Here is a 23748-nt window from a genome sequence, read left to right as displayed (position 1 = left end):
CTGGGATGACACTTTACCCTCATGCATTAAAACCAGTTTGCTAGAACGCAGCTTGTATGTCATTCAATATTGTAACAGGAGGCTGGATTAACTGAGCCTATTGACAAGGAGCTGATAGATGTTATAGTCCAGTTTATAGACGAGGGCGTGTACGATTCCCCGAGTATGAAGCAGCATCTAGAGCAGTACGTTCTGCGCTGCCATCCTGCCATCCTCCGGACCAACAGGCGCTTCTACCCTGCCATAAGGACCATACAGAACCATATGAACAAAGCCCTACGTTTGAAATTCCCCAATGGCGAGCATAAAGCCAAGGTGCTTAAAGATGACACATTTTGATATTTCTAATGAGCTTCGCTTTGAGAAATCTGGATTTAATGCATGTGCTAAAACATGCAAATACACATTAATATACAAGAAATTGTACTGAGCTCACCTAAGCACATACTCATGGTGAGCTTATGTGATCAACTTTTGTCTATTGTGAGTTGTCTGTGGTGCATCCTCTGTCATCAACATTTATCTTGTTAACACTGTGAGGCTGCATTTATTGTCAAATCTTCATGGAACTTGGTCAGTATATTTGTGACTTAGGGCACGTGGCCCTCTTGTTTAGAGTTTTATGTTTTTGCATAATTCAAGTTGCAAAATGCTATAAAGTATAATACAAATGTTAAAAGCTGGCATCTGCCAGTATCGTCATTGAGCAAACACTTTGTTTAACGTAACCTATTGAACTATTAATTTTGGTTTTGAAGAATAATACTTCAAAAAGGTATCAATAAATAAAATGCAACGCTAGTATGGTGTTATGAGAACTTAATCAGTCTCGTTGATTTTGCAAGTTGCATTGCACAAATTAACACAAGCAACTTGACTGATAGCTATTCTTAGAACATACTACTAGCATAATATTCTGTTGAAATGTCAATAATTGTGACAGGGTTGTCATTATTTCTCTATATGACACAAAAATGTACTTATCAACTTCTTTTTTACAGGTTAAAGGCAGCAGGCAAAGGGAAGAGGGTAGCAAACGCAAAAATAGAACGGTAAATATGTTCATACTTTGGTAAATAAAAGTACTTTTCCCAATTTATTTACTAAGTCAATTTGTATTGAGCAATGGATAATTTTATTTTCTGGAGCATTGTTGTTTCCACACTCCATAACTGTTGAAAGCCTCATGGTTTGATCATTATTGTAATATATGCATGTTATGTTATCAGGGTGTAACAAAGAAAAATGATCTCTCTACAAAAAACCAAACTAAAGTCAGACCACCAACACAATGGAATCCTAAGGTAAACGGCTACTTAGTATTTTTAAATGCTCTTAGTAAGCTTCATATAGCACTGTTTCAATCATGGAAAAATTACAAATTTCTCGTTTGATTTTTGCAAGGATGTATTGCTTTTTCATTTGAATATGTCATTTTGTGATGGAAATGAAAAGATTCACTTCTCTTTTAGTTTGACCATGCACACTTTGTCAGTTCATTCTTCTCAGTAGATTTTCAGGGAATAATTGCTTTTGATAATTAATTTCCATGTTTGATGCCAGGCACTTATAGTCCGAACTTTATTACATTTCATATGCGGCATCTCAATTGGGTGGACAAAATATTTTTTCAGGTTGTTCTGCTTCTAAAGTCCTTTAGTGAGTTATTGCCCTTTGTTCAATAATTGACATTGTCTAATGAATTATGTTTCTGTGAACGATCACAGGAACATGTGAACCCAAAATGTTGTAAATGCCCATATTGTCATGTTAATCTGCCATGTGATAGTGACTTTTAAGGGAGTTATTGCCACTTGCTTTGTAATTTGTTATAACACATACCTGATTGACAGAGAGCATAATATGGGAGAATCCATCAGTTTCACTGATAGTCATGGATCTCTTGTTAGAACTCTGAATAATTTGGGATCTCATATTTATATCAACATGTATACATTGTATAACATTTGAGATGAAGTGATAATCTGTGTTAGTGATTAAGGGAAAAACAAGTCATCTCCTGGTCTTATTTTTTGTAAGACTTCAGAACTCAAAAGTTTTTTTCTCCTTCCAAAACCATGAAAACCAAGGTCAGGCACCACTTCAGCTAAGTATCTCAAAAGTTACTTAAAAATATTCTCCACAAATTTGAATGATTATGTATTTAAAGCCTTGAGTTTAGATTATTCATAAGCAAGGGTACTTAGAAAGGGCACTAATTACAACAAGTGTTTTAGATTTGTAATGTTTAGCATATTTAAGAAGTTTGTTTATTGCATGTGTCATAAACAAATGTTGTGATTTGAATTATTTTGTGAGTTAAATCTTGTGATAAACAAGTGTAAATATGTTTCCTTTATATTAAGGTCAACACTGATGGTACCATGTTTCAACATCATTACATAGGTAGGTTTCTTGCTGTAAAATCTGTATATGAGCCATGCTCCTGAAAATGGGGTCTAATGCATGTGTAAAGTGTCATCCCAGATTAGCCTGTGCAGTCCATACAGGCTAATCAGGGAGGACTCTTTCCAACTAGACTTCTGTTTTTACGGAAAAAAAAGAAGAAAGTAAAGGGAAAGTGTCGTCCCTGATTAGCCCATGGCAACTGCACATTCTTGTCTGGGACAACAGCTCCCTAAACCAACACTTTAAGCACATGCATTAGACCCTGTTGCATTAGACCCTGTATCCCAGACAAGGCACACGTGTACAATGACATACATCCAGATTTAAGAATACATCATATAAATTCTACATAAATAGTTAAAAGCCTCACCTGCTTTCCAGTAATTGATACTGTAATTTTTATATTGCTAATATTACAGATCCATGTATATGGACATGTTTGCAATATTTGTCTTTGTTTCTGCAAGATTTAGTTAAGATATGAGATGATTCCCTTTTTGTGCTATGATATTTATCATTTCAATAATCTCTTCTTCAATACGATATGAGGTATTCCCCTTGTTAGCTCACCTGAGCACAACGTGCTCATGGTGAGCTTTTGTGATCGCCTTTTGTCTGTTGTGCATCGTCTGTCTGTCATCAACAATTGCCTTGTGAACACTCTAGAGGCCACAATTATAGTCCGATCTTCATGAAACTTGGTCAGAACATTTGTCCCAATGATGCCTCAACTGAGCTCGAAACTGGGTCATGCTGGGTCAAAAACTAGGTCACTAGGTAAAAAAAAAGAAAAACCTTGTGAACACTGTAGAAGTCACATTTGATCTTCATGTAACTTTGTCAAAATGTTTGTCTTAATGATATGTTGGTTGAGTTAAAAAATGGTTTCAGTCCATTGAAAAACATGGCTGCCAGGGTGCGGTGCAGTATTCCTTATATGGCTATAGAGAAACCTTGTGAACACTCTAGAAGTCACAATTTTTGCCCAATCATCATGAAATTTTGTCTTAACATCGATTTTATAGATATCTCCGACGAGTTAAAAAATAGTCATGATTGGTGAAAAAACATGGCCGCCAAGGGGCGGGGCAGTTTTCTCTATATGTATTTAGTGAAAACATGTGAACAGTCTAGAAGACACATTTTTTGCCCAATCTTCATTAAATTTGGTCAGAATATTTGTTTCCCAGATACAACGGTTGAGTTCAAAAATGGTTTGGATCGGTAAAAAAACATGGCCGCCAGGAGGGTCTTTTTCCTTTTATTTATATAGTAAAGAAGCTTGTGAACACTCTAGAAGTCACATTTTTTGCCTAATCAGCATGAAATTTGGTCAAAACATTGGTTTTGTGAATATCTCGGACGAGTTCGAAAATGGTCGTGATCATTTGAAAAACATGGCCGCCAGGGGGTGGGGCAGTTGTCTCTAATGCATATAGTGAAAACATGAGAACAGTCTAGAAGACACATTTTTTGCCCAATCTTCATGAAATTTGGTCAGAATATTTGTTTCATGGATATGACGGTTGAGTTCGAAAATGATTTGGATCGGTAAAAAAAAACATGGCTTCCAGGGGGTGGGTCTATTTCCTTATATTTATATAGTTAAAAACACTCTAGAAGTCACATTTTTAGCTAGATCCTTCGGGTCTCAAGTGAGCGACATAGGGCCCATGGCCATCTTGTAAATATGTGATATGGTATTTATCATTTGAATTTCTTGTTCAACCCCAGATGATACTGCAGACCATGAGGATGAGGTTGTACATTGCCCACCAGACTATGTTGATGAACAAGGTATGGCGCTATTGGGTAGTGTACAAAAGTGACAGGTTAAATTCCTGGTCTCTGATTTTGGAAGTTGTTCACTTTGACTAACATATTTTAGCATCACTTTCGGAAAATGGAGCAGATTGGCCTATGCAGTTCATACAGGCCTATATGGGAAAACATTTTCTGCCTTGTCTGGATTTGCTTATAGAAGAGACTCCCTTCAAATGAAAATTTCCATTTTAGCAGAATGTTTTTCCCTGATAAGCTTGTTCAGACGCATATGCATTAAGCCCTGTTTTCCTAGAGCATGGTCCATATATTTAATTTGACTACAGAATGATGGGGATTCATTCAGTCTATTGTCCCAGTGGAATTATATTTGAGGAAATTCAGTGTATACGATCAATTACAAATCGTGAGAAACAATTACAACTAGGTGATGTTCGAGACTTCAGTTTTCATTTTTTCTAAACATACAGTGTGTACATTTTTAGCTCGACTATTATATATGAAATATATATAGGGGAGCTATACTACTCACCCCGGCGTTGGCGTGAGCGTGCAAATGTTAAAGTTTTCGTACCAACCCAAATATTTCCTATGTCCCTTGACATATTGCTTTAATATTTTGTATACTTCTTTACCAACATGACCCCAACCTATAAACAAAAGCAGACAACTGTATCAAGCATTTTGTAAGAATTATGGCCCTTTTTTCACTTAGAATATGCATATTATTAATGTTAAAGTTTGCATCCTACCCCAAATATTTCCTATGTCCCTTGACATATTGCTTTAGTATTTTGCATTCTTCTTTACCAACATGACCCCAACCTATAAACAAGAGCAGACAACTGTATCAAGCATTTTGTAAGAATTATGGCCCTTTTTTCACTTAGAATATGCATGTTATTGATAAATCTATGTTTAAGTTTGCGTACCACCTCAAATATTGTCAATGTCCCTTGACATATTGCTTTTATATTTTGCAAACTTCTTTACCAACATGACCCCAATCTATAAACAAGAGCAGACAACTGTATCAAGCATTTTGTAAGAATTATGGCCCTTTTTCCATTTAGAATATGCATATTATTAATAAATCTATGTTAAAGTTTGCGTACCACCTCAAATATTGTCAATGTCCCTTGACATATTGCTTTCATAATTTGCAAACTTGTTTACCAACATGACCCCAATCTATAAACAAGAGCAGACAACTGTATCAAGCATTTTGTAAGAATTATGGCCCTTTTTTGTCTTAGTAACTGAATATTTTGTTAAATTTTGTGTTAAGATCCACTTGACTTCTAAAGAATGAAAGCTATTGCTTTCAATCTTCAAATATTTTCTTACTATCATGAGGGTACTGTACCTGCCAAGTTCAATTTGACCTTGACCTTTGAATGACCTTGACTCTCAAGGTCAAGAGTAAATTTTAGTTAAATTTCCATAACTTCTTTATTTATGATCAGATTTTATTAATACTTTGACAAAACAACACTTACCTGAATACCACCATGGATTCCACCCAAACAATACCCCACGCCCCAACCCAGAAACCCAGAATCCCTGGCACCCCTCCCCCCCAAAAAAAAAATTGTTTTGCCTTTTTTATTTTTGAAAGATCATCTAATTAATGACCACACCCCACATTATTCCCCCTCTCAACCCCCCTCCCCCCTTCCCCCCAATTTTTTTTTTCCTTTTTTTGTTTTGAAAGATCGTCTAATAAATGACAACCCCCTTTCAACCCCCCGCCCCCCCCAACCCAACCCAACCCAAAAAGAATATTTTTTCTTTGAAACATGGTTAAAAAAAAATTAAAAATATTTATTTACTTTATTTTTGAAGGACCGTCCAAACTTCCCACCCAAGCTATTGCTATTAAACATGAAATAAAATCTTATTAGTTTGTTTTATGTCTTTACAAATGTTCAATAGATTGCGGAAAATATACTTGAATTATTACCTTGACTTTATTGAATAATTTGAACAATTACCCCATGATGGCTTACGTTATACTGTCAAGCACTCGAATAGTCGAGCGTGCTGGCCTCTGACAGCTCTTGTTTATTGCACATGGTAGGGTTGCATAGTGCTATCGAATTGTCTGTCTGTCTGTCTGTCTGTTTGTCTGTCTGTCTGTTTGTCTTTCTGTCTGTCTGTCTGTCTGTCTGTCTGTCTGGCATTCTGTTAGTCATTCTGTTTCCGCAGTTTTTCCTTAACGCTTGCAGATATTTACCTGATATTTGGTATGTGAATCTTCCTGCATGAGTTACAGATCAAGTTCCAGTTTCGTTCTGGTCCCTTGTTTTTGTGGATGTAATTTTCTTAACAATAACAGTTTTTGGACTTTTTTGCTAAATACTTGCAGATATTTATCTGATTTTTGGTGTTTTGGTCTGTTTACATGACTGACAGATCAAGTAAGAGTTTTGTTCTAGTCTATTGAATTTTGACTAAGTAACAGGCGTTGGACTAACCATTTTCTTTTACATAATACTTTTCCAGATGTTTTTTTTTGTTTGAGAAGATTTCATATACTGTCCTTATTTTTGGTTTTTGAGTCTACCTACACGACCTAAGATCAAGTTCGTTTTGTTTCGGTCCATTGATTTTTGATGAAATTACAGGTGTTGGACCATAAAATTTTATCAAATAATACTTTTCTGTACTTTTGTGGTGAAACACTTTCAGATATTTATGTGATTTTTGGTGTGTGAGTCTACCTGCAGGACTTTCAGATCGAGGTTGAGTTTTATTATGTATGTGGAGTTTTGAGACAAAGAGGGAGCATCTGTGCCATATGGACACAGCTTTTTACGCTGATAAATAATTATTATAAAAAAAGTAAGACAACACTGTAGTTTTCATGTAGATAATAAAATTCAAAATTGGGATTAGCTTGCTTAATACAGATTGAGACTTGAAAATCCTACATATAAAACAGTAATTTTCCCTTAAAATAGATTTATAATTATAGACTTATAGTAGCAGTCTCAATTATATTGTTATAATTTTTACAATAAGTATGTTCAAATAAAATGATTGTTATGTACAAAAATAAATATTTGGAGTATTGACTCTAAATTTGAATAGATGCAACTGTAACCAATATGTTTGTTTACATATAAAATCAACAGCTATTTGAACATTTTTGTCAAAGGATTGTAAGATAAATCAACACTGCAAATAATTAATGCCTCTATGATACTGTTTTTTTTAAACTGTACGGGCAAACATTTTTTGTATTCCTTTTTAAATATATTATTATGAAACCCATTAAAAATAAGGTTTTTTTTAACTGCAAACGTATGAGTTGACTTTTGAAGATGCAGATGCAATGATGTTATTCCTCTTGTATGTAATTCCACTTTTGTTAACAGATTTTAAAAACAGATAATCAAGTAAATGTTTTCTTAAAACTGAATAATTTGCATTACTTTTAACAACCCTGTGGTAAAATTATGTATAACAAACTGGTAACCTTTAATTAAATTACATGTTTATTATCACCCACCATAGGCGGAGGGATATTGTTTTGGCATTGTCCGTCCGTCCGTCCTTCCTTCAGTCCGTCCTTCCGTCCGTCCGTCCGGCACTTTTGTGTCCTGAGCCATATCTTGGAAGTGCTTTGGCAGATTTCATTGAAACTTGGTATGAGTATATATATATAGGGATAAGAGGATGATGTACGCCAAATGGCATTGTACACCATCGAAGAATAACGGAGTTATGGCCCTTTTTATTTTGAACAAATGCTTTTTATATGTATCCAGAGCCATATCTTGTGTCCAGAAGTATACTGGCGGGGGATATCAATTCAACGAATTAGCTTGTTTGATTATACATTCATCATATTATTTGATTGTGTCAATCCCAGAACGTATGAAGATGACCAAAAATAGTAAAGTAAATTAATTAAAGCTTATATGGTTTAAGGGATATACTACCTTTATTTTGGTTTAACTTTGTTGGACTGTTTAATTTAATAATATAAATTGCCAGTTAAAAACTTGGTGTTAAAACTAGTTCAAATCTTAGAACAACTTTTTACCACTCTAGAATCTACATTAATAACTCAATGCTAAAAAACATGGTCAAAATGTTTTTAATTTGTCTTTAAAAACTCATTTATTAGAAAATTTGTAACTTTTTATGTGAATTGTTTGTTTTTTTTTGGATTAAGGAATCACTTTTAGTCATCAATTTTTATCAACATTGATCCTATCTTCCATAAATGTTGTGCATTCTCCATTTATATATAAATATCTAAAATGTTAATGTTGATGGAGTCAAGGCTTGGTTTGAATCTGGCTCAAGTGGGGTAAAAAATGTGTCAACATGTGGTGTTGATGACAATTGGTGTAATCTACGCTCATGTGAATGCTCTAGGGTTAAGAGGATTAATCTATTTATGAGCTTTGTTCTGGGAAATCCAACCTTAATGCTTCTTTATTAAGTGTTGTCCTAGATTAGCCTGTTCAGTTTGACACTTTCAGCCCAAACTGGACTTTTATGAAGAAAAAACTTCCTTTATATGAAAAATACCATAAAAGCAAATAGTTTTGTCCCAGATTAGCCTGTGCAGACTGCACAGTCTAATCTTTGGTGACACTTAACGCACATGCATTAAGCCCAGTTTTCCCAGAGGCTCTTATTATTTATCTGTCTTTTTCAGAAGTCCAGTCAGCAACTCAAGTAATACAAAACATCGCATGTGTGCTGTCATCTATGAAAGAGGATCAACACTTGTCAACACAACGCAAGAGGAAGTCAGATATGATGAGTAGTAAGATATCAATCCTTGAATTAAGTATTTGAAGAGTGTCATTGACAGTTCATTATTTGAAGCAATGAAGCTGATGACAGCATAATATTACTTCCTTGTAACAATTTGCTGAAAGATATGAACATACAATATTGGAGACAGATTAAATTATTTCATGAATACAATGATGCAACTTTACACATGGCATCCTTGATTGATGAAAAGAAATTAGACGTTTGTTCTGTGTCATGGTGGATGAGTACAAGAATTTGTTCACATTAACACTTGTCTTTTCTTAGAACATTTTTAGCTCACCTAAGCACAACGTGCTCATGGTGAGCTTTTGTGATCGCCTTTTGTCCGTCGTGCGTCATCAACATTTTGCCTTGTGAACACTCTAGAGGCCACATTTATTATCCGATCTTCATGAAACTTGGTCAGAACATTTGTCCAATTGATACCTCGACTGAGTTCGAAACTGGGTCATGCTGGGTCAAAAACTAGGTCACTAGGTCAAAAAATAGAAAAAACTTGTGAACACTGTAGAAGTCACATTTGATGCCCAATCTTCATGTAACTTTGTCAAAATGTTTGTCTCAATGATATGTTGGTTGAGTTAAAAATGGTTCTGGTCCGTTGAAAAACATGGCCGCCCGGGGGCGAGGCAGTATTCCTTATATGGCTATAGAGAAACCTTGTGAATACTCTAGAAGTCACATTTTGTGCCCAATCATCATAAAACTTGTTCAAAACATTGGTTTCATTGATATCTCGGACGAGTACGAAAATGGATCAGATCGTTGAAAAAACATGGCCGCCAAGGGGCGGGGCAGTTTTCTCAATATGTATATAGTGAAAACATGTGAACACTCTAGAAATCACATTTTTGGTCCAATCTTCATGAAATTTGGTCAGAACATGTGTTTTCTGGATATGACGGTTGAGTTCGAAAATGGTTGGGATCGGTAAAAAAACATGGCTGCCAGGGGGGGGTCATTTTCCTTATATTTATATAGTAAAAAAAGCTTGTGAACACTCTAGAAGTCACATTTTTTGCCTAATCATCATATTTTTTTTCTAAACATTGGTTTAATAGATATCTCGGACAAGTTCGAAAATGGTCATGGTGGGTAGAAAAACATGGCCGCTAGGGGGTGGGGCAGTTTTCTCTATATGTATTTAGTGAAAAAATATGAACAGTCTAGAAGACACATTTTTAGCCCAATCTTTATGAAATTTGGTCAGAACATTTGTTTCCTGGATACGACGGTCGAGTTTGAAAATGGTTTGAATTGGTAAAAAAAATATGGCCGCCAGCTTGTGAACACGTTAGAAATCACATTTTTTGTCTAATCATCATGAAACTTGGTCAAAATATTGGTTTTATGGATATCTTGATTGAGTTTGAAAATAGTTGTGATCAGTGAAAAAATATGGCCGCCAGGGAGTGGGGCGGTTTTCTCTATATGTATATAGTGAAAACATGTTAACAGTCTAGAAGACACATTTTTGCCCAATCTTCATGACATTTGGTCAGAACATTTATTTGCCCTGAAACGACAGTTGAGTTCAAAAATGGTTTTGATCCATCTAGTAACATGACCCCTAGGGTGGGGGGGGGTCATTTTCCTTATATTTATATACTGAAAAGGCTTGTGAACACTCTAAAAGTCACTTTTTTGGCCAATCATCATAAAACTTGGTCAAAACGTTTGTGTTATTGATATGTCAGATGAGTTTGAAAATGTTTGTGATCAGTGGAAAAACATGGCTGCCAGGGGATGGGGCAGTTTTCTCTATGTAAGTAGGTAAGAAGCATTTTCCTTATATACATGTATATTTTTTTTTTAAATCTGAGTATTAAAAACATGGCCGCCAGGGAGGGCGGTGTAGTTTTCCATATAGGCCTATTGTGAATACTTTAAAACACCTTATTAGCTCGGCGTTTTCGGAGAAAACCCGAGGTATTGTCATAGCAAGCTCATCGTCTGCATCCGTAGCCGAGCATGGCACCCGTAATGCGGTGCTCTTGATTTTTAAGTCTTGTCATACCAATAAGTTGAAATATTTGCTTGAGAGTTTCAATCATTGTTTCTTTCTATTTTAGTCTCTCGGGTGAGCGTCCCAGGGCCCTTTGAGGCCTCTTGTTTAAACTTGTAGCAGTTGCAATAAGATCATATCATGCTTTGTCTGATAAAATAAGTGCTGGTAGAAATTTTAAACCATATTGAAAAAAATATTAAAAACCAAATTGTAATTATATTGCACATTAACCCGACATTTTACTTTTTGGATGGGCAACACAATTACTTTCTGATATAAACAAAGTGAAACTGCAACTGAACCAGCAAGAGAAAAACCTTCTTTAAGATTAGACTTGTATGATTACACAATAAAAAGAAGGATTAAATGTGTTTAAGAAAGTTATTGTTATACCCCCCATTCAAAGTAAAGGGGATATATGGGGATATACTGGAATCACCATGGACATATGTCAGTCATTCTGTCTCTCCGTCCGTCTGTCCGTGCGTCCGTCTGTCTGTCTGTCTGCCTGTCTGTCTGTCTGTCTGCCGACACTAACATGACAACAGGTGTTTTCCTGCACTTATTAACTAACAACATTCAAATTTGCAGGCCTGTTCCTGTTGGTATTATATAACAATTGCCACAGTCCAAGAACAAATAAAAATTGTGTGACAAAGATGTGATAATTACAGCATTTGGGAGAATAACATATATTGAATGAAACAACTTGTGGTGGGATTAGTTTGAAATGTAGTATTTGGCATTTGTCCCCTTGGCAGTTGGCTTTACAAGTAATCTTAGCTGTGACTTCTTGTGAATGAGAACAATGAGCCTCTCTCTGGGACCATGCATGTACCTAAAGTGGTGGCCCTAATAAGCCTGTGTCTGTTTTTTTGTTAGTCTTTTGCTCATAAAAGAGATTGTATTTAATATTTAAATACCATGCAGAAAAGGTTATCCCTAAGCCTGTTGGGACTACAACTTAACACAAGTACATTAAGCTCTGTTTTTCCAGAGCCTGTCTCATATATTTGCTGCGTTTACCAAGGGAAAGTGTAAGTTTGCTATCTGGTCCTTACAATATGACAGAAATACTCTTAATAGTATTATCAGTGTAACATAATAATACCAAAAAACCAACATACCCATGTCTTATAATAAAATACAATCAAATAAATGAACACTGTCTTCCCTGCAGGTCCTGATGACTTGTACAAGAGAGAGCTCATCAACATTGAAAGAGAGATGCTGGAAGAAACAAGGACAAGAAACAGACTGCTCCAAGAAATGAACACTAAAATGGATACACTTATAGCACTTAAAAGAGTCAAACTGTTCAGCGAGAACCAATTAATACTGGAACATTAAAGGATGTTTTTACTTCGTTCCTTTCATCTCGTAATGTTTGATGACATTTTCATACCTCACTTAGAAGTGGATTTATTATTTCCACAAAGTGATGATACCTCAAAATTAATTAAACATTAAACAGTAAAACTTTTTGTATAAGGACTTGCATATATTGTATGGATATTTCAATTATTTTGTGAAAATGAAAAAAATATAATAAATAGGATTTTGGGTTGTTGGTACTAATTGATAGTGAAGATCTTTAATTGACTTAGTGGTTGGCTGTCTTGTATAGTGGTTTGTATTGTTTCGATAACTTTACCAAAAGTTAAATTTACTCCAAGATGTTTTAGGTCAAATTGCCACTACTTGTCTCGAATTGAGCTTGGCACGGATATAAATTACCGGACACACATATTAATAGCCACCAGAATGCATGAGTCAAAAGTCATAGAACTGGTCATTTTTTAATGTTGTACACTGAAGTAACATGTAAAACAGCTTTTTGCTTGTACAGCCTATAAACTTGTCATGAAAAGAAGTTTTTGCAATTGTTGGGTGCATATGTTTTCCAAACTGCATTTACTAAGCATGACTTTTTTTGAAGATCATGATGTATGGGTCAGTCATACAAATCGATTGTTAGCTTTTCTTGACTGTTTGATAAAGTAACATTTATTTAGAAAATGTGCGTCAGTACTTCCACACTTCTGTTCTGCTCTGTAACTTTGTAAAACCTTAAGTATTTGTTGTATTAAAGTCAAATTAGTTGCCAATATGAGTAGACAATCAGGCAATGTTTTTCATACATAAATAAAGCATGCGCATCAAAATTGATGAACAAAAGGAAAATTATTTGTCAAAGTAGGGGTTTCCTCACTCTCACTTTCCTCTCCATTAAATGATTTTGAAATACCGTAAAATCTTTGTTATTCGTGGGTATTAATTTTTTGTTTATTTTAGTTGATTGACAAATCCATGAATTGAACAAACGCAAATGACTGTAAAAAATTTATCTCTTTCATCCAAAATCAGAACCATATAAATCAACGTGCTTTTGAAAAAGGCAGATATCTTCCTGAAATGTCATGGTCATATTTGACATCAAACGTGTAAGTACTTTATTGTCAAAATAGCATATAATGGGTTATCAAAAGGGACAGCGGTAGGTAATACGACTTAAAATACTAAAAAATGTGAAGACTAAATAAATAAAGTTATGAAGACTTCATACATTAGAAAATTCTGTTCTTTTGAATTATGTGAAAAATGTGTGTGACAATATTTTTTCCAAGACGGAAAGAATCAATATAAAGAAGTGAAACTCTAGTTGCTTCAGCAGTATTGCATTTCTATTATAAGTTCAAAATCAAACCTGATATTTAGTTATGAAACATCCCTTTTAAGAGAGACATAGCCACTTACAATCATGTTGGTTGAAATATATATAAAATGTGTTGTTTTTTCTACAGATCGAAAAAAATAATGCATATGTGTGACAGGGCTATTACTATGCAAGTATCATCAAACATGGTTGTATTTAAACCAGGCATAACATTCACTGCAAATGCTTTACCAGGAGATGTGTTCATAATAAATGTATTAATGTGTTTGTATTTTATTGAATCTCATTTTGGTTTTTTAAGGTTGCTGAAATATGTTTCTAAATCACTTCAGTCTTCAGACTATTTCTGGTCAGATATTGGCTTTATCTAGTTAACACATCTTCAGATTATATTTGGCCAGATATTGGCTGTATCTAGTTAAAAAATCTTCAGACTATATCTGGTCAGTTGTATCTAGTTATCAAATATTCAGACTATCTGGTCAGATATTGGCTTTATCTGGTTATCAAATCTTCAGACTATTTCTGGTTAGATATAGGCTGTCTCTAGTTAACAAATCTTCAGACTATTTCTGGTCAGATATTGGCTTTATCTAGTTCACAAATCTTTAGACTATGTCTGGGCTGTATCTAGTTAACAAATCTTCAGACTAGATCTGGTCAGATATTGGCTTTATCGTAATAACAAATCTTTACACTACCTGGTCAGATATTGGCTGTATCTAGTTAACAAATCTTCAGACTAGATCTGGTCAGATATTGGCTTTATCTAGTTCACAAATCTTTAGACTATGTCTGGGCTGTATCTAGTTAACAAATCTTCAGACTAGATCTGGTCAAATATTGGCTTTATCTAGTAAACACATCTTTAGACTATACAGTCCAGAGAATCATGCCACGAAAAGCGCTCATTCAGGCTGGTCAGTTCTAACCATATTTACAGTTACATATAACGGCAAGATTCCCATTATTGTGTGTTGCGGTCAGCATCCCAGCATGATTAGAGTAATTAAGGGGCCATAAAAGTTGATAAAAAGTTGGCTGGTATGCCCAAACTTCACTTCTGAGGTACCTTCTGCGTTTCTAGTATTAAACAGCTACACAGTGTTTTATTCACTACTCGTGGAAGCACATGCAAAAATTGTCGGAAATCGAGATTTTATACCTTGTGCATAATAAACATTGCAAGGCAATTGTTTGAATTTTTTCAACAACAATCATTTCTACGGACATCTGAACACTACGAGGATTGCTTACATAAGGTATAAAATACATCCGACATTGTATCAGGAAGGATGGCCGAGTTGTCTAAGTGGTAGACATTTTACTCCAGAACTCAAGGGGTTAGTGGTTCGAGCCCTGCTGAGGGGAATCTTATTTTTCTTTTTTTAATGTTATTCTTGATTTTTTACTGTAGCTTTTTAGATACGATGCTTACATTTATCAATATAAAGCTTTGAATGACAAACTTCCAAACCTGCCAAAGTCTGTGAAAAGGCCACTTTAACAATAAATAATTATTGTAAGTTATGAGAGATAGATTTATTAATCTAACATAGTCTTGTATGTTTAACAGTATGCAATGAAAGAAAGTAGACTCATTTTAAATCAAGATTAGTGAATTGAAACATTTGAAATTATTACCATCGCAGTTCCACTTTTATTTTTCTCAGTTGTCTATGAATATTCAAATAATTTTTGTTTTGTTCACCTAAACAAAAATAACAAAAATGTGTATTGGATGAAAGGTAGCATAATTTATGCCATCATATATTTTTGCCAAGCATTGTTTGCTCATACATTAGAAAACATAGTTTAACCTAATCAAGTACGTCCTGTATAGTGGGGTCATATGGTGAAATGATTGTTCACTTTTTGATAAAAGCAACAAACTTGGCATAATGGTAGATTTAAGTATTTAATTCAATTTTAGCTATGGACCCATCTTCAATTTTCAAGATGGCCGCCATTTTCAAGATGGCCACCAAGATGGCCGCCAAAATTTAGGAAATTACATGTTACTGCCATATTTGATTTAAATATTCTGTTTTTGGCATTGAAATTAGCTGTTTTATGTTATTAATTAATTAAAATATGTTTCTACATGCAAACAATGAATTAAATATTGCATATAAGTCAAAATGGCTTTCAAAATGGCCGCCTAAAGTACCAAATTAGGATTTTCCTACTCAAATCTATAATTTCAATACTCACTGAACGTATGTTATGTAAGCAAGCGTTTTCCTTTTTTGTATTTACAGATACCTTCATTTGCATAATATTCTCAACATATTTTGTCTTTAAATAAAGAAATAACTGTATTCAAGGAGTTCACACTTTAAGACCTTAAAGCTGCCTTAAAAACCTAACCGCGGTCACAACCTCCACCCACATATGGTGCTTGTATTCAGTTTAACTGTTCACTTTTTGATAAAAGCAACACATATTCTCATTGGTGGTTTAAAGTATTTACGACAAAATAGGCTATGGACCCAATTCATATTTTTCAAAATGGCCGCCATTATCAAAATGGCCGCCAACCTATCAAAACAAGGAGAAAATATTGATTTACTGATTTTTTGTTGCGATCTTTTACAAATCAAATTAAATATTAAAATACTTTATTACTAATTATGCTGATAATCAAAAATCTTTGCAAGAAAAACATTTTTTATAAGTATTTTGTTAATTTTGTACTTTTTGTAAGGTCAAAATGTCATTTTTTGGGGGGGGGGGAATTATGCTTTTTTGGCAAATATGCATTTAATTTATTAATAAAAAATCCATAAAGCAGATTCTCATGGTCCGAGAGCCCACTGGTGTTTATTGCAAGTTTTGAGGCCAAGAATTTGTGTGTATATTTGAAAAGAGAATTTTATATCCTTCCAGAAAACCCATTTCTGAAGTGTCACAGCCGTGCATATCTATGATTTGCTTGGGTAAAATCACTCAAAATCGAAAGTTTTCCTTCTGATTTCTGGAATAATTAAATAAATAGACATTTTCAGTCATGGGAATTTACCCAGGGTTTCAGTTTTGGGGTATTCAATAGGTATCAGAAACCTTTCTGATGATTCAGTTAAAAAAATCCATGTATTTCTTTATGTTAAAAACCCCCAAATTTCGCATTTGTTTTTGTAAATTTGCCCATTTTTCAAATTTTAATTCTGCGAATTGTTTTACCAAGTTAACAATTTCCAACATATTTGTCTAATCAGTTTTTTTAAAAAACACACATATAGCCTCCTTGTTTAATTCCGGAACAACGACTTTTTTATCAACATCTATTAGTGATTTTGGGTGGATATGAATCACACACAAAACTGCTGATTTCTGGAATAATTTTATTTAATTAGATTTATAAGACATGTGATCATTATAATAATCAAATATTGTTCGCATATATACAATTGCATATTAGATCACTCTTAACAAACAATGCAAATAAGATCACTCTTAACAAACAATGAAAAGACTGCAGTGTTATTATAGGTCAAAACCACTATTTGTTACAGTTTATGTAGGTTAAAAACCTCTAAATATTAACTATTTTAGCTGTTTTAGTCGTCCATTTTCAGGTTTTCGTTCCCCGAATTTTTACTCAACTGAAATAATTTTCAAAATAGTAGTCTAACTGTATTAAAAACACACAAAAGGGTCTCGTGATTTAATTGAAACATGAACATTTTTGAACGACGACTTTTAGTGAGATTTCAGGAACAATATACGAAATCAAACACAACACTGTTGATTTCTGGAATAATTTGATATAGTTAGATTTATAACACATGTGATTACGATAATAATAAAAACTGTTCGTCTTTGTACATATGCATATAACATAGCTCAAAATAAAACATTCCAATAAGTACAGTGTACATGTAGGTTTTAATCCACTAACTTGTTTTTACATTTTCTCGCTTTTTGAATTATTTCACCTGATGAATTTGTGCGGTTTTAATACAACAATTGCAAACGTCGATATCTATCTGCTTACATTTAAAATGATCCATCATTAAAAAGGGCCACATCCATAAGCTGAAGAATGGGAAGGCGCCCGGCGACGATGGAGTGTGCCCTGAGATGCTGAAAGCAGAAGACACAGTGACACCGCAGCTTCTTTGCCAGATTCTTTAAAAGATTTGGGACAGTGAAGAAGCGTCAAGCGAATGGAAGACCGGCACCATCGTCAAACTACCCAAGAAAGGAGACCTGGGGAACTGTAACAACTGGCGAGGCATCACTTTACAATCTCTCACCAGTAAGATCTTCAGCTGCATCATCCTCCAACGCATCTCAACAGCAGTGGACGGTATCCTTCGCCAGGAACAGGCAGGCTTCAGGAAAGGCAAGTCCTGCATCGACCACATCTTTGTCCTGAGGCAGATCCTTGAACAGTCCCATGAATGGAATGGATCCCTCTACGTGGTTTTTGTGGACTTTGAGAAGGCCTTCGACAGCCTACACCGAGACTCCCTCTGGAAGATTCTGCGACATTATGGCATCCCTCAGAAACTTGTCAACGTCATCAGGTCCCTGTACGAAAACTTTGAGTGCAGAGACGTCCACAACAACCAGCTCACTGAACCATTCAAGGTGGAAACTGGAGTGAAGCAGGGACGTATCCTCTCGCCTCTCCTCTTTTCAATGGCAATTGACTGGATCATGCGCCGCACCACAGAGGGAAGGAGGCAAGGAATACAGTGGACGCTGACATCGCTGCTAGATGACCTGGACTACGCCGACGATATCGGTCTACGTGCTAGCAGGAACCAGGACATCCAGCATTAGTTGGCACTGTCAGCAAGCACCATAGGTCTCAGGGTCAACATTGGAAAGACTCAGGTCATGAGGAAGAACACCAGAGTGGGCGACCAAATTACCATCAATGGCCAGCCTCTGCAAGATGTAGACGAGTTCATTTACCTGGGCAGCAAGGTCACCACAGATGGAGACTGTGCAAGGGAGATCAACACGAGAATCAGCAAATCGCAATGCTGAAGCCCATCTGGAGGACCACAAGTCTAAGCATGCACACCAAGCTCCGCATCTTCAAGAGTACATAAAACAGCTTATTTCAATGCCAAAAACAGAATATTTTAATCAAATATGGCAGTAACATGTAATTTCCTAAATTTTGGCGGCCATCTTGGCAGCCATCTTGAAAATGGCGGCCATCTTGAAAATTGGAGATGGGTCCATAGCTAAAATTGAATAAAATACTAAAATCTACAAATTAGCCAAGTTTGTTGCTTTTATCAAAAAGTGAACAATTTCACTGAATACAAACACCATATGATCCCGCTAGTAGGAGCTGTCTGATCAGAGTATACTTATTTTTGGAAAAGTCTTTCAAGGCGTCTTAAGGACTGAAGTTGCTTAGTACTATAACTCTGTAATAGTGTAATGTGTAAGTTGTTTACTTGGCCTGGAAATTATCTCTTAAATAGAATATACGTGGTCTTTATCAATATTATTCAGGACTCATTTAAAGCAATACAAGATCATACCTTTCCATATGTGTATTAGAAAAGATTAATGTTTAGTAGAACCTGAGAAACAATTAAAGAGCCATTCAATGAGCTTTCCGTTGTACACAAAGTGTTGTATCTTTTGGAGAGTCTAGAACAGATTTAAGCTTAAGTTATAAATGATTGAGGACAATTTTAACTCTGCTTGTTTGTACATTTTATTGTTCTCGAAGTGTTAAAAAAAAATTCAACATGTCACTTAACTTTATATTTTAAAATTTAATAGATATAATATCTTATGTTTTAAATCTCGTGCATACAACATCGAAGGATCCACTGTGTCGATAATGAGCATTTTGTCAGTTCCTTGTCAAAATGTAGTTAACTGCCAGAGATTAGTGTTATGTCAGTGTTAACTTCGAATTAATATCTTAAAATGTGACCTTTTAGCATGATTAGCCAAACAATGCACACTGTTAGCTTAATTACTGCATTGATCTGTGAATAAACTTGTGTGACATTTTTTTCTGGATTTTTTGTTTTGTTTTTATTGCAAACAATACATTTTTAAATTAATAATGAAGCATAATGTCTCAAATGTCAATACTCTAGTACATATTGTTCATACATGTACCTATTTTTTATGAATATGAATTCTGAATTTTGAAATCTTCCATGTATTTTAAATATCTTGAAATTATATATTTTACTGTATTTTAATTAACTTATCAGTCTAAACATATATCGTGAAAACATGGAAAACTGTTTAAGGTTTTTATTACAAGAAGAATTATTAGAATACATGGTTAAACAGTACTTGGAAGCAACTTGAAACCACACCGGTCCTGTGCAGTTGTATGACAGTTTTATGGCCCCTAATTACCCTACCATGCTGAGAGACTGACCACAGCCCACATGTGACCCATCAGCGGTAACTGTTAATATGCTTCAGCCAAGCCAGCCTGAATGAGCACTTTTCGTGGCATGATTCTCTAGACTGTGTATCTGGTCAGATATTGGCTGTATCTAGTTAATAAATCTTCAGACTATATCTGGTCAGATATCGGCTTTATCTTGTTATCAAATCTATAGACTAATTCTGGTCAGATATTGGCTCTATCTAGTTAACTAATCTTCAGACTATTTCTGGTCAGATATTGGTTGTATCTAGTTATCAAATCTTCAGACTATATCTGGTCAGATATTGGCTTTATCTAGTTAACAAATCTTCAGACTGTATCTGGTCAGATATTGGCTTTATCTAGTTAACAAATCTTCAGATTGTATCTGGTCAGATATTGGCTTTTAACTAGTTAACAAATCTTCAGACTAAATCTGGTCAGATATTGGCTTTATCTAGTTAACAAATCTTCAGACTATATCTGGTCAGATACTGGCTGTGTCTAGTTAACAAATCTTCAGACTATATCTGGTCAGATATTGGCTGTATATTATAGTTAAATATTCTGAATTTCTGGGCTGATATTGGCTGTAATTTCTTGAAGACACTTCTATTTGGAGTTTATTCATGTCAAGTATGCAAGAATAACACAAAATATCAACCATTTCAAGTAATGTTAAAATTCACCCACGGTTCAATATTTATTCCCAAATAACATAATTTTAATAGCGGCAATGCAAGAGCTGATACCTTTATTGGGTGGTTTGTTTATTAGTTAAGATGTGAATTCAGCATAATATGAGCCCTTAATCTGTAGGCTCTTCTTATCGTAAGGTTTTATTAATAAAAACTTCAATTAATGAGATTTCCTGAAATTAATTAGATCATTTAATGACGGATGTGATGTATTATTTTGTTTATAAATAGTATAGTATATAGTTTGTTTCCAAAATAAATTTGGTGTTGAGTAGAAACATTGAGGTCTGTATTTTAAAAGTTAATTGTATGACATGTATTTTCTTTCAAGAAGCTTGAAGAATTTTGCACTTGATTCAAAATAAGTTGGTTCGTTTCAAATATGGATTTTATGGGATAACACAAATAGTTGGTTTGTTAATATATGTATTTATTTTAAGCTCATCTGGGATGATCATGCTCATGATGAACTATTGTGATTACCTTTTTTCACTGTCTGTCACCCACATTTATCTTGTTAACACTTTAGATGCCTTATTGATTGTCCATGAAACATGGTAAGGAGTGTTGTCCCTGTAGTATCTTTGCTGAGTTCGAACAAGAGGTGATCCAATCCTGATTTAAGTTTTCAATTATTATGCCCCCCTTCGAAGAAGAGGGGGTATATTGTTTTGCTCATGTCGGTCCGTCCGTATGTCCGTCCACCAGATGGTTTCCGGATGATAACTCAAGAACGCTTAGGCCTAGGATCATGAAACTTCATTGGTACATTGATCATGACTCGCAGATGACCCCTATTGATTTTGAGGTCACTAGGTCAAAGGTCAAGGTCACGGTGACCCGAAATAGTAAAACGGTTTCCGGATGATAACTCAAGAATGCTTACCCCTAGGACCCTGAAACTTCATAGGTACATTGATCATGACTCGCAGATGAATCCTATCGATTTTGAGGTCACTAGGTCAAAGGTCAAAGGTCAAGGTCACGGTGACCCGAAATAGTAAAATGGTTTCCGGATGATAACTCGAGAACGCTTACGCCTAGGATCATGAAACTTCATAGGTACATTTATTATGACTCTCAGATGACCCCTATTGATTTTGAGGTCACTAGGTCAAAGGTCAAGGTCACGGTGACCCGAAACAGTAAAATGGTTTCCGGATGATAACTCAAGAACGCTTATGCCTAGGATCATGAAACGCAGATGACCCCTATTGATTTTCAGGTCACTAGGTCAAAGGTCAAGGTCATGATAACTCAACTTAGAAAAATGGTCTCCGGATGATAAGTCAAGAACTCTTACGCCTGAAACTTCATAGGTACATTGATCATGACTCACAGATGACCCCTATTGACTTTCAGGTCACTAGGTCAAAGGTCAAGTTCACGGTGACTCAGACACAGTAAAATGGTTTCCATATGATAACTTAAGAATGCTTACCCCTAGGATCATGAAACTTCATAGGTACATTGATTATGACTCGCAGATGGCCCCTATCGATTTTCAGGTCACTTGGTCAAAGGTCAAGGTCACGGTGACTCAACACAGTAAAATTGTTTCCGGATGATGTCTTAAGAATACTCATAGGCCTAGGATCATCAAACTTCATAGATACATTGATAATGACTGGCAGATGAGCCCTATTGATTTTCAGGTCATTAGGTCTAAGGTCAAGGTCATAGTGACAAAAAACGTATTCACTCAATGGATGCCACTACAATTGACAGCCCATATGGGGGACATGCATGTTTTACAAACAGCCCTTGGTTATGTAACCAAACCAACCCCAATTTTTGACTAAACACAAAAAAACTGAAACGCCATCCACATAGCTTTAATATTTTTTTAGTTACTGAAGGGTCCTTATTCGGGTGGACACACGGTCAGACTGGTAGTTAACGAAAAGTCCCTTCCGGTTGCAACTGCAACTTCCGTTCCTTGGCAGTAAGAAAAAGTTCATCTTTATTGCCAGCAATATCCGCCGTTGAGTGATTAGGTGCTTGTTGTCTTCATGATGAGACTGCGCTTGTATTTGTTAAATATGTGTTATTAAATAACCAGATTGTCTTCATTGAAAAAAAACCCGCATGTTTATAGAACTTTTTCACATGGGTACGCACGCATTCCAAACTAGCAGCATTGGTTATTTTCTTTTTTGTAAACAAATATTAGTTTTAAACAAAAATGTTTTATATAACTGTTGACTATAATATTATAAGACAAATTTTACTACAAAATAAATATGAAAAACAAATATTCAGCAAATCAAGTGTTTCAAAAGCAACCAAATAAGCATTAATGCAACTCATTTTGTATAATAATGTCAGGAATTATTTCACATTTTAACGATGCCATGCTAAAGAATGTATGATCATCATGTTGACAATACATGATACGAGGGGTGTATATTACCGTAATACTAAAATGCGTTTACATTTTAAGTGGATAATCAAGACCGTTCTTCATTTCATGATATAAAACAAATTGAAAAGCTAAATGCAAAAGCAGTTTGTATATGTTAACGGCCATTAATCAAGGGCGCCACCTCTTTTTTGAGATGCATTAATACATTAGCCAATGCAACTTCCGAGGTGGCGCTTAGGCCCGGATGTTTTGAAATTTCATGGATAATTTTAAAGGGTGATTAGAGTTTATATGTTTTTTTTTCAGCAAATATCGCATTATTTTTAAAATCGGGCAATATAGTGCGATTCAGCGAAGATTAATTCATCGAACATGTACAGAAACGTACATTCTCAACCCTATAAAAAAACGTGCGGACCTTTATAAGTTGTGGCATGGTGAATTTTTTAATAGCATTTCGATGAGTTTGTCCTGTGCGTCGAACACATTTCCAGGCAATTAAATCGCTAACAACATGAAACGATTGCAAACAACATATATTAGATGATGCATGCTCAAGAAAAGTGGCTTCTTGTCGATCTATTAGATAATTTTTCCAAAAGAGATGTAGCCAATTCTAAGGAGGGGGTGCTAATGACG

The 23748-nt window shown here is 35.0% G+C and overlaps 1 protein-coding gene across 6 annotated transcripts in view; it reads left to right on the top strand.

Annotated features, from left to right (window-relative positions):
- LOC127842016 (uncharacterized) overlaps positions 1–13941 on the top strand; it is a 32277-nt gene extending 18336 nt beyond the window's left edge. For 5 of the 6 annotated variants that reach the window (XM_052371321.1, XM_052371315.1, XM_052371317.1 and 2 more), the window contains 7 exons: positions 79–315; positions 1002–1052; positions 1230–1304; positions 2367–2406; positions 4144–4206; positions 8867–8977; positions 12180–13941. In XM_052371321.1, coding sequence (XP_052227281.1) covers positions 79–315; positions 1002–1052; positions 1230–1304; positions 2367–2406; positions 4144–4206; positions 8867–8977; positions 12180–12349 — 747 coding nt within the window. In that variant the 3' untranslated portion in view covers positions 12350–13941. The remainder of the gene's footprint in view (positions 1–78; positions 316–1001; positions 1053–1229; positions 1305–2366; positions 2407–4143; positions 4207–8866; positions 8978–12179) is intronic. The other variant, XM_052371316.1, reaches the window with a different exon arrangement.
- The last annotated feature ends 9807 nt before the right edge of the window (positions 13942–23748 follow it).

This window comes from Dreissena polymorpha, chromosome 8, assembly GCF_020536995.1.
Source record: "Dreissena polymorpha isolate Duluth1 chromosome 8, UMN_Dpol_1.0, whole genome shotgun sequence".
In the NCBI taxonomy this organism is placed as follows: domain Eukaryota; kingdom Metazoa; phylum Mollusca; class Bivalvia; order Myida; family Dreissenidae; genus Dreissena; species Dreissena polymorpha.
This window is presented reverse-complemented; position numbering and strand designations above follow the sequence as displayed.